The sequence below is a fragment of the Protopterus annectens genome, chromosome 4.part1 (genome assembly GCF_019279795.1).
Source record: "Protopterus annectens isolate FY-2018-M chromosome 4.part1, PAN1.0, whole genome shotgun sequence".
Classification (NCBI taxonomy): domain Eukaryota; kingdom Metazoa; phylum Chordata; order Ceratodontiformes; family Protopteridae; genus Protopterus; species Protopterus annectens.
Window position 1 is genome coordinate 441597600 of NC_056734.1, and position 12469 is coordinate 441610068.

The window sequence follows — 12469 nt, forward strand, 5'->3', positions numbered from 1 at the left end:
AAAGCTAGAGCATCAGCAGCAATGTTTTAAGTACTCCAGTGGTATGTTATCAGGAGCAAAAGTGGTATGTTATCAGGAGCAAAAGTGGTATGTTTTAAAGTTCTTTAATAGTTTTTTGATTTTAGAAATTGAGACTTGTTTGAGTACAAGTCTTTGTTCAGTGATCCCTTGTTAGCCCCCCTGTCAGAGTTCTCTGTAGTGTTACCATGTGGCAACTCATTTGGTGGAGTCGGGATTGATGCAGACATTCAACTGATCGGGAGTTCTGATGAAGTCCATTAAGTACAAAGGAAGGAAGTGCTTAATTCTGTTCTGTTTTTATTAAATTGGTTTACTTTACGTGTTCTGATTCAGTTTGCCTCTTTCTGCACTTTTTGGTTATCAGTTGTATTTTGCCCGGATTTTGTCTGCTGTTTTGGGTAATGTGGAAATGCCATTATTCTGTTTGTTGGCATGCAGACTTAAGAGAGAAAGTTTAGCTGCCATCTTTTACCTTACAATGTTTTTGTGTGCCTGCCATGAGTGAGCACTCTGCAGTGTTCACATTCTACCTCACCAGGCAACGTACGTGAAAAATTCTCCCTTTTCTCTTTCCTTTCAAATTGCTAGCATCAAAACTGTATTCTCCTGTATCTGTGGAATAGGAAAATCTTGTTTTACTGGGTGAAAAACTAAGGGCTTCAGATCATTTTAGCTTTTGCCTAAAGAAATTAATTTGGAAGGAAACATTTTTACATAGTCATGGTGCTGTGCACTCTTCTTTGTTTGAAAGTTTGGATGTCCAATATGTCTACCTTCATGTAAATACATCCAAGGAGTTCAGGAGGAGGAGGTATTACCACTTCCAGTAATTTTCTCTTCTGGACTCTTCCCTTGGTCTCTCTTTTTTTGATTTCTCCAAGTCTTTTGGGTTTCTAATACCATGATGGGAATGGACCCCATTCCTAAGTCAGAGTACGATTAAAGTTCATTAGTATTATTTCACTCTTTGATGTTGGCCAAAAGTGCTCTTCGCAGTACCCGTAATGTGCCCAGCAATGACTCCTTCTGCAATTTATATGGTGTTACATGAATTGGTAACGTATCTAAATAGGATTGTAAATTCTCTTTTATAAGACCAGTTGCTCCTACTACTATTGGAACTGTCTGGGTATCTTTCTTCCACATGGCTCTTGTTTCTGCCTGCAGATCAAGGTATCTTATGATTTTGTGTCTCTCTCTACTCAGATGTGGACATCAGGATGTGTACCTAGAGCATGTCTTTATTGCAGTGAACTACAGGCTGCAAGAAGCTTTCTTCATTTTGGATGATGAATTGTAAGTTCCTTCCTTCCTTCCTGAACAGCATGACCTGTGCTTAGAAGTCTCTCTTGGCCTGTTTCAGTCCTTTACAAGTAAAACATTATGGGCATTAATAAGGCCCTCTGTTCGTAGTTTGGGGGGGGGGGGGCAAGAGTTCTTTTGTACTTGAGGACTTAAAAATGCATGATGTGACAACACTGAAGCTTCAGCTGTGATAGAAAATGGATTACTGGCATTAATTTTGGTACTGCACTAGACCATATGTGGAGATCTAAAGCTTTTAAGCAGATGCAGAATCGTTATTCAGAAATTGAATGCTGGCACAGAGGATTGTGCCCCTCCCCCAACATCTTGTGCCTTTGATGGCTGGCCCGATTCACTCTACCCTACCCTAGTTATACCTCTAACATGGAGCCTCACCTGTTTTAAAGTAAAGGACATTTCTGTAGCAGTATATTTGTATATGAAAGAGGAGAGAGGATCATGTTCCTTTAACCAGGATTCAACTCTTGAAAGATTATCTGGTTTACACAGAAAGATCTCTGCTAAATGCTTTGCTGTTGTATTTGTGATTTTTCTTTTTTTAAAGTGATAAATATATCCCAATGCTTAAACCCTCTGTTATGATCAAAATTGGCAGTGTTTCTCAGAGCTTCATTACTAATACAAAATATGTTAATTAATTATGAAGATACTTTAGTAGTAGTAAAGGAATATAGTTGCATAGTTTTTCTTATTTTTTGGCATTAAGTAATGGAATGTTTGCATTGTGCATTATTGTGAGATGCCCAGCTATAGTTCTGCATTGAATACGTGCTTAAAATTGCTCATAAACACTTTATTCAGCTGCTTTTACTGTATTTGTGTTTCCCCGTCCTACTCTATTACTTCTTTATCTTGCTTTTTCTGCTACTTGCTGTGGCTTGTTCTCTAAAGTGTTCAATTGCATCTTCTCTGTTACAATTTAAACTGGCTGTAAACAAGTAGTAATACATACAAGTGTTTTTCTTAGCCTGTTAGTTTTGGTTTAAGCACTTGGGCTTTAGGCTTACCCCTTAGCTCTCCCTGGCCCTTCTCTCTCAGATTCTGACAAATATGGATGGAAAATTTCCTACACTTTCTCCTGCCAGTCTGGTTGATATGGGCATCCTGAGACAGTGTAGCAACTGCCTTATGTACACAGACAACCACTTACTACTACCATCTAGAAATACGATTTGCGAGAGATGCAATTACATTAGGAACCTAGAGTCAATGCTCTCTCCCTCACAAGCCAGTATATCTGGCACTGAGAAGGTTGTCAACACAATCATTACACCTCAAACATCACCCACACCTACACAACACACACCCACATATGTGGAGGTCCTCAAAAAAACATACCCAAACAAAGGAGACCTCCGAGGCAAAAACACAAGCGATCTTCACAGCCCTCCGCACCACATACCACGCATAGTTCACACACCTGTGTCTCACAACCAGGCTGGATAAGGAGAAAGTCACGGTTAGTGTCTGTCAGGGGCCAGAATCTGCCGTATCACCCACACACTCAAGTCTCTCAACAGCAGGTACTATTATGACTCTGTCATAGTCCATGTTGGTGTGAATAACTTGAGATGTACACCCCTGGACTATATGAAGAAAGACATGATTGAACTCGCTGATTGTGTCCCAGGCAGGGTATGTCCCTAGTCATAAGCAGCATTCTACCGTCACCCAGAATGATGCCCAATACAAATAGAAAATGATTGACTTTAATAATAGGCTTAGTTTCTGGTGTTATTCCAAAGGGATCCAGTACCTGACAGACTGGGAAGATATGATTAGCAGACCACGATGATTTGCCAGAAATGGCCTGCATCTGTCTCACTTGGGCTTCAGGCTTCTGGCAAAGGCTCTTGCCTCCCCCATAGTGCCTTTTTTAGAAAAAGTGATGAGGTTAAAACTACCAGCATAAAAATTTCAACAAAACCCAAATTAAAGGTCATGCTGCTAAACGCTAGGAGTCTAAATCTGAAACTGCACTCCTTGCAAGCATTCCTAACTCTGGAAAATGCTGACATCTGCGCAATCACAGAAACTTTGTTCAAAGCTCTGAGAGCACCCCAGCCTTACCTGGTTACTCATCCTATCATACATTCAGACTCCAAACTGTGGGTAGTAAAGCCAAAGGAGGTGGAGTTTCAATATATATTAAAGACTTGTACACCTCCAGGCTGGTCAGACAGTATGACGCACAAGAGAACACTCCAGGTGTTGTTAACCATTGACAAGACCCCTATACAAATCATAGCTAGCTACCGGCCCCCAAATTTGTCTCAAGATGTCCAATGTGCCTATCTGGACCTCTTCGAATCTATCAAGATTCATCCCTTTACCCTGATCTTGGGTGATTTTAACTACCCAAACATAGATTGGAAGAACTACTAATGCCAGATCACAAATGCTCAGAGTTTCCTCAGTTTTGTCAATGCAAATGCTTTGGAACAGCTAGTTGTTACCCCCACAAGAGGTGATAGTATCTTGGACTTGGTATTAATCAACACAAGTAATCATTGCAGCATCCCTGCAGTATCGTCCTCCTTGGTAAGATCGACCATAAAGCGGTCACTTTCGAAGTCACCATCTCCCCCAACCCCCCCCCTCTAGCTAGGGTCAAACAAAAAAACTTCTCCAAAGCTGATTACAGCCTCTTGAGGGATGGTATAAACAGCTTCACAGCCCCTCCACCTCTCCAGGATCTGGCACCTATATCCAAAATTATACCAAAGCACTATACGAATATTTATATAAATGCATGGAATCAGGAATACCTTATGGGACTAAGTCATCCTCTGCAAGGAAGAGTAAACCTGTTTGGTGGACATCTGCAATAAATAAACTATAACAAAAGAAAAAAAATTGCTGTCCAGGACCAAGAAGGAGCAGGTGTCCAACTGGAAACAATCTCTGCTTAGCCTGAACAAGCAAATAAGAGCACTAGTGAAGTCCTCCACAGCAAACTTAGAGTCCAAATTGGCCACATCTACTAGAGACAGTCATAAGGCCTTTTCACATATGTCCGCAGTCTCAAAGGAAGCACCCAGATCTGTTCAGAACTGGTGGTCAAGGACACCACATATACAACTGCCGTAGATGTAGCAAACTTGCTGACTGACGGATTCAGTGAAAATTTCACACTTCTGTTCCCCCCATCAGTAAATCAGGACATTCCCAGTACCTGCCTCCTTCTGTTTATGTGTAGGGATCAGGTCATCACTGCTCTCTCAAAGGCAAAAAAATACAGCTTCCGTGGGACCCATTAACATTCCAGGCTGCATCCTACATGAACTCTGGCAGGAACTTGCAGCACCATTAGGCGCCATACTCAACCAAAGCCTCAGTACCAGCTTTGATCCCAGCTGAGTGGAGGACAGCCACTCTCATCCCTTTACACAAAGGTGGAGTGTCCACTGATCTGGGAAATTGACCCATCAGCCTAACTAACCTGATCTGCAAGGCCATGGAATGGATTATCATGGACCTCATTAACAAGGACATTGGCAACCTCCAAACACTTTATCCCACACAGTTTGGCTTCGTCAAGGGGAGGTCATGTCTGTTAAATTTGATCGACTTTTTTGAGACCGTCACCAAAGCCATGGGCAAGGGAAGACTGCCTACCTTGACCTGGCCAAAGCCTTCGACACTATTCCCCACTCGGCTGTAATAGATGAACTTTCTCAACTAGGCAGCAGTCCATATGTTACCAGATGGGTAGCTAACTGGCTCATTGATGGAACTCACCTAGTCAAAATAGGGGAAGCCACTTCAAGCAGTAGACCTGTATCGAGCGGAATACCCCAGGTTCGGTCGTGGGGCCTCTGTTATTTGGGATATACTTTACTGAGGTGCAGGCCAAAACCAGTGGGATATGATTAACTAGGTTTGCAGATGACTGCAAGCTGGGTGCGGTCATCAATTCCCCTAGTGACTTGAACATACTCCAAAAGGGCCTCACCCAAACAAATGGCTGGTGCCAGAAAGATGGCCTCAAGCTGAATACCAAAAAATGCATAATCATCCCGTTTGGGGAGAATGATGTCCCGACAAATTATCACATTAATAACAACATCCTAAGCACTCAATCAGTTGTGAGGGATTTGGGCATCCAGTTTGATAGCAACCTGACTTTTGACCACCATGTTGCTTCCATTGCACGCAAAGCTTTCTACATGGCCCACCTCATAAGTAATCTCATCCAGGGACAAGGAGGTCATAACATCCCTGTATTCTTCCCTTATAAGGCCCATTATTGAGTACAATGCCCCATTTGGCATGTACATTGCAGAGCACATGCAGCAGCTGGAGAGACCACAGAGGTTCCTCACCAGGAGACTCCAGGGCCTGAAAAATCTACCATACACAGGTAGGCTAAAAGCCCTATCCCTCTATTCAGCTTCATACAGACCCCTTGGAGATGACCTCTGTCTGGCATACAAAATGATCTTAGACCCCGCCTTGATGGGACTGCTGCATATCCACAAGTCAAGCTCCACTCGAGTAACCCACACATGTGCCCTCAACCTGGTCTGACATCAGTAGGACTTGGTGGGACAGATTTGTGCCTCTGAGGACCCCCCCCCCCATTTGTGGAGTAGACTCCCTCTTCATGCCAATCAGAGTACCTCTTTACCCCTTTTTAAATGCAACCTGGTTAACTGGATGGGAAATAGAAAATACATCCCTGGGATTCCACCCATGTCCCTGTTGGACAGGAGCATTGGATGCTGATTTGTCTAAACATGGGCTAAACTCTTGGGTAGACTTGTAAGGGCCTCGGAGCAATAGCTTAATAACTTCATATGATCATATGGTGTATATTTTTCATTTTTAAAGGTTTCAATTTTCATTTAATATGAAATGAACAGTTTATACCAAATATTTGCTTTAGTAATGGAGAAACTTCTAGTCATACCACTTGCTCTCTTAGAGCAAGAAATCTGGACAAAGCCATAAATAAAAGTGGGACAAAGGCCCAAAAATAGGGGCAGTTTTTAAATATTGCTCTTACCATCTCAGAAAATTGATAGAATAACAGGTTTTGTATTAGCATGAAACTCAAATATCTGTCATTATTTTCTAACTTCAATCTTTAATGCTTTACCACTAATTTGCCAGAAAACCACAACTTTATGAAAAATGGACTAAAAATGTGAGGCCAAAATCTTGACATTCTGCAAATATCTGCACAGTTGAGATGTATGCTTGTAGTAGCTTAAATATTCTTCTGTTTTGATTTTTGCAATTGCTGCCTGACTGATGTAGTCTGAGTAGGAAGACTTGGCTTAAATGATTTCTTTCTAATTTCTGTGCCTTTTTCCCAAGCTCCCTGTACTTCCATGGCATATCATCATGACAGCAGGCGGATATTTGTTGGTCAGGATAGTGGAGCAATAGTAGTAAGTATTACCGGCAAGGTTTTTTGCAGTTTGTTTTACTATGGAGGAACAAGTAACGTTTTGTAAGAGTTATGTGCTATTTATCTGCTCAGCTGCTGTTTGCAGTTTTTTTTTTAATTTCCATTTTTTTTGTCTGTGTTAATGTGTCATTTATTGCCATTTTACAGCACTGTAGTGTAGTTTATTGTTTTTGTGAAATATATACCCAAACACTGTGTTTATTTTATATAACTTTGCTTTCTTGGTCTTTAATGCCTATCTCACAGTCAATTCTCCTGTTAGAAGCTCTTGTTAACAAAAAGTAGTTCCTGGTGCATTTTAGATAAATTGACAGAGAAACATGTCTATACCAAGCAGGGCATTTTTTAAACATCTTGAGTGAATTATCATTTGTTACATAGGCAAACTAACATTTATATAACAGTAATCAAACCATATTAACAAGTTCACATTAATAAAAACATTATACATCACATAGAATGTTCTTTACAATATAATGTAATCACTGTTACATAAATAGTTCAATTCCTGTCTTCTCTTATTATTTATTTATTTATTTACATTTGTTGACTGGGAATGTCCCACTGGACGCAGGTCCATTTTCAGTGGAGGCCTGGGGAGAAAAGCTCCACAAATTAAAATATTATAGACATAGTTACAGATGAATCCTAGCAATTAAAATATTACAAACATAGTTGCAGATGAAGAACATAGTACATTCAGTAGATAACTAGCATCTGTTCTATCCACGAAGTCATAGCAGATATTAATTGTTACAATAAGAAGTTACTGCCATGTAATAAGTAGATAGGCATGGAAGTGTCAGAGCTTGCTGTAATCAAAGGTAGTTTGTGGGGTGGAAGAGAGGTAGAGGGTAGATGGAGTGGGAGAAGGGAGACTTACAAGGGCATAGCCAGCATGTTTTTGGGTGCGCTTTAAGTAAAGCTTTGAAGTGGGTGCATGATGGTAGAGAGGTTATTGTGGGGGGAGGGTGTTCCATAATTTGGCTATAGCACTGGAGAATAGTGCTTCTCCAGCAGTGTTATTGGCTCTAGTAACCTGTAATTGATTTTTGTTGCTGGATCTTAGTGGTCTGGTGGTGAGGATAGGGTTGGAGTAGATACTGGAGGTATGGGACCTTTAAAGGATGATTAACCAGTTTGTGGGCGAGTGCAAGTTAATACCATTGAAGGAGGCGAGGGAGTTCTAGCCAGCCTAGTTCATAAGTGAGAGACAGTGGTGACTGTGGTAGGATGCCCCGGTGGTGAATTTGGTGATTTTGTTCTAGCAGGTCACAAGTTTATTTAGATCGCATTGCCTTAGGTTGTTATATATTGGAGAGGCATAAATTAGGGTGGAGATAAGGTACGAATTTGCAACTGAAATCCTAGCTGCTTTGGTGAGGAGTTGCTTATTTCTGTATAAGGCTCCTAGTTTTTGGTGGACTCTATGGTCATAGATATGTGAATGTCAAATTTGAGATTATTTCAACTCCTAGCAATTTGGTGTGTTCTGTTGGGTGGATAGTGGTGGTGTTTTTTGCTGTGATGTTAAAGTGAGAGTTGTTTTGAGTATGTTTGTTGGGTTCAAATATGAGGAGTTTAGTTTTGTTTGGGTTGAGTATTAACTGTGCATCTGATAGCCACGTTTCAACAGAGGAAAAGGCATCCTGTGTGACCTTTTGCAGTTTGGGTAGGGACTGGGCTGAGCAGATGATGGTTGAGTCATCTGCATATTGTATGAGTGTGCCATGTTTGGTGGCAGAGGCTAGATTATTGGTGAAAATAAAGAAGAGTAGGGGTCCAAGGATGGATCCTTGGGGAACAGCAATAGACGCAGGTAGTTTGGGAGATATGTCATTTTTCCATACAACAGATTGCTGGCGGTCAGACAGGTAACTTTGAAAGTAGTTGGTGACTGACTGAGAAAAGGATAGGTTATTGAGTACAGAGAGGAGTTGTTTGTGTGGGACCATGTCAAATGCTTTAGATAGGTCTAGGAAAGTAGCAGAGGAGAGATGGCCATTGTTTTTATGGTGAAGGATAGTGTTAGTAAAAGAGTGCAAGGCAGTGGTGGTGCTATGGTTTGGCTGGAAACCATGCAGAGTATTAGAAAGGAGGTTGTTATTAAGGAGGTAGTCTGAGATTTGAGAGTGAATGCATCTCTCTAGTATTTTGAAGAGTGGAGATAGAATCACTATGGGGCGGTAGTTTGTTAGTTCTGTGGAGGGGCCACCTTTGTGAAGGGGAATGATGTGTGATATTTTCCATAGTGTAGGGACGTAGCATTCTGACAGAGATCGGTTAATCAAGATGGATACTGGGTAGGCTGGGGCGTCAGCTGTAATTTGTAGGAATTCACTTTGGAGGTTGTCTACTGCTAATTTTGTGGGTTTAAGTTTAGTTAAGAGTTTTCTTATGTTGGAGGTAGGAATGGGAGAAAATGAGAAGAGTGTGGGGAGATTACTGGGTGAAGGTGTGGGGTGTAGGGGAGGGGGGCTGTGTTGTCTAGCTAGTGATAGTACGGTTTGTGTGAAGTGTGTGTTGAATGAGATAGCAATGTTTTCTGAGGAGTGAGGAATGTTAGGTGTAGGGGTATTGATTTTACCTGGGTGGAGGATGGAGTTTATGGAGGTCCATAGTTTGGGGTTGTGTTAGGAGGAGTTGAGGGCAGACTGGTAGCATTGGATTTTGTCCTCCTTTATTAGCTTTTTGACTCTATTGTGTAGTTCTAGGAATTTCTGTCTAGCTGAGCAGGTTTTGGTTTTGCGCCAGTGTTCCCAGGCTTTATCTTGGTTTTTCATTTCTGACCTAGTGGTTTTCTGTAGCCATGGGGAGGGTTGGGCTTTGGTTCTGGTAAGTCTTAAGGGGGCATGGTTATTTAGGATGCTTAGGAAGGTAGTATTGAAAAATTGGACTGCGTCATCTAGGCTGAGGTAATTTAGAGGGTGCCAGTTACATTTTTTTGAGGGATGAGATGAATGTGATTGGGTTAAAGTGTAATTTTTTATGTATTTGATTGTAGATGACAGGTTTAACTTGGTTATAGGTGTTTTTTGAGTAGGAATGTTGGGGAATGATCACTGAGGTTATCTGATTGGCAGCCTACTATATAGGACTGGGGAATCTTGCTGACTAGTCTCCAATCCAGGGTAGTGTGCTTGTTGGAGTTTTTATTTATTCTGGTTGGTAACTGGACTAGTTCGGTGAAGCCATGAAGGTTTAGATGCTGAGTTGGATGGTTGCCAATCAATACTGAAGTCACCTAAAATTATGGTCTCTTGAGGGAGATGGTGGGTAGTCCAGCTGAGGAGGTTTTCTAGTGGAGGGATATTTTGGCCAGGTGGGAAGTAGCATCCTATTATGTTGATGGTTTTATTTTGGTTTATTTTCAGGTTGGTATATATATTATTTCTTCATTGGCAATTTGGGGAGCTGATGAGTTTAGAATCTGGATGTTTAGATGCTGTTTAAATATTATAGCTATACCACCTCCTTTCTTATTTAGTCGGTCTAGTCTTAGTATGTTGTAACCATTAGGGAGGATTTGCTCACTGGTAATGTGAGGTTTTAGCCAGGTTTCTGTCAGGATGATTATATCTGGGGAGTATAAGTCTGTGGTGGCATGGAGTTTGTGGTCTTTCTTGGCTATTCTTCTGATATTTAGGCTTAGCAGAAGGAGGTCATTTGGTTTTCTACTGGCTGGGATTTGGGAGATGTGGTTGTTAGTCTGATTATTAGAAGTGGGGTTGGAGATGGAGGGGCCAGGGTTGTGGTGGATGTCTCCACTGAGGGCAAGTTTTGATATGCATGAGATTATTAGTTTTATCAGTTTGTGAAAGAGTTTGCATTTTAGGGAAACATTATGATTGGGTGCAGTTGGTAACAGATGTGGTGGGAGGGTTATTTTGTTAACTTGTAGGGATGCATTTAGTTTTAGTATTTTAGTTGATAGAGTATGTGGGGGGTGCATAGGGATGGTTCGTGAGTTGGTGGGAGTGGAGCAGAGTGAGGGTGAGTCATGAGTGATGGAGTGAATAGTTGTACAGTGGAAGTGGTTGAGTGGGGGTATAATGGAGTTTTGGTAAGATGTAAGATATGCAAGGAGAGGGTATGCAACGAGTAAAAGTATGGTATGCTTATTCATGTTAGCAGAAGAGGAGGGGTAGTAGTGGGAAGATGGTGGATTTAGAGTTGGGAGTAGTGTTGTGGTTGGTGGTAAAAATTATGGGAGGGGTTTGTGTTAATAAAGGTAGGACCACCGGGGGTGGGTGGAAATTGGGGGCAGGGTGGGGAGCAAAGCTGACAGAGACCTGTTAGCTGCTCTTAGCAGGGATTGTGGGCTAGAAAACAATCAGATAACAGAGAATACAGGCCTTTATATAACTTCTGTCCTATGCATTCCTAGTGGGGGAGGAGGGTAGGGACTAATTGTAGGAGTCCTGTGGGAGTGATTGACAGGTGTGTCAACCAGATTCTGGAAGATGAGCAATTCAAACAAAAATAATCAATTGACTCAAACTGTAGGTAAGTGATATGGAGAGAGTACCAAGAGAATAGATGAACTGCAGTTAAGTAAATGGCAGTACAGTTCAAGGGGGGAACTAAACTAGCACAAGTTAATTATTTATGGTGTTACTAATTCTGGGGTAGTGCAGTTTAGTTTGGAAGTGGATAGTTATTGCCATACAAAAATAGTCTAATATTGACTGGTCACAGATGAAACTGGGGAAAAAAGCACAGTTGGATGTAAAAGTCATAGATAAAAATTTAAAATTTTGCCTTGCTATTCAGAGGTACAGAACCCAGCAGTGTGTCATCAGCTAGATACTGAAATGGGGTCTTACAGGATTGGAGTTAGGAAAACTGGGCTAGCTAGACAGGCCTCTACATGTGCGCATGCTTTAAAAAAAAAAACCTCAGTATATAAAGGCATTAACATTAAGTCTTTATGTTGAAAGTTAAGACATACATTGTGTTTAATTTGAAGAAAAGCCGTGCTTACAGCGAAGCCTTTGTAATATTTTCACTGAAATTGCACATCAGCAATAGTACTTATTCAAGTTTGGAGGGTGGGAGGGTGCACCTGCTGCCCAAGATGTTTAAACAGTTTGCGTTTAATTTGAAGAAAAGCCATGCTTGCAGAGAAGCCTTTGTAATATTTTCACTGGAAGTGCACTTCAACAATAGTACTTATTCAAGTATGGAGGGTGGGGGGTGCACCTACAGCCCAAGACGTTTAAACAGAGCGAGCACACTTCACAGAGAGGGGAGATGACTGCAGAAGAGAAGTATTAGTGTGTTTTCTTAAACCTCATATTTCTCTGCATGAATTGTTCCAAAAACTTCATTTTTTTCTATGTAATTTACTTCTACCCTTTTCTAAAGATCACACTTCCTGTTCTTTTATCTCTTCTCCAAAATTCTGTACTTCAAGTATGGTTGGTTTAGACTTGATTTCTGTTTTCTAGTAATTGTTTTTTTTTGGCAGCCATGAGAATTGAACTTAACATGGCCTTACTATGTCTAGGCAGTTCAGATCCAGTATCCCTGCTCAAAAAAAAATTCCTTAGTTAAACTCATTTGCTTGCTTAGTTGTTTCTTTTGGCTTTTCCCGGTTAGGGGTCACCACAGCGGAACTCCGGTCCGCTAATGATTGGCAGTAGATTTTTACGAATCAAATTGCCAGCTCTGACGCGCAACCTTCAACGAAGGTACGCCCATTCA

At 41.2% G+C, this 12469-nt stretch overlaps 1 protein-coding gene across 2 annotated transcripts in view; it reads left to right on the forward strand.

Annotated features, from left to right (window-relative positions):
* The window catches only part of WDFY1 (WD repeat and FYVE domain containing 1), a 954352-nt gene that overhangs the window by 270688 nt on the left and 671195 nt on the right, over positions 1-12469 (forward strand). For both annotated transcript variants that reach the window (XM_044070252.1, XM_044070253.1), the window contains exon 3: positions 6670-6743. In XM_044070252.1, coding sequence (XP_043926187.1) covers positions 6670-6743 — 74 coding nt within the window. The remainder of the gene's footprint in view (positions 1-6669; positions 6744-12469) is intronic.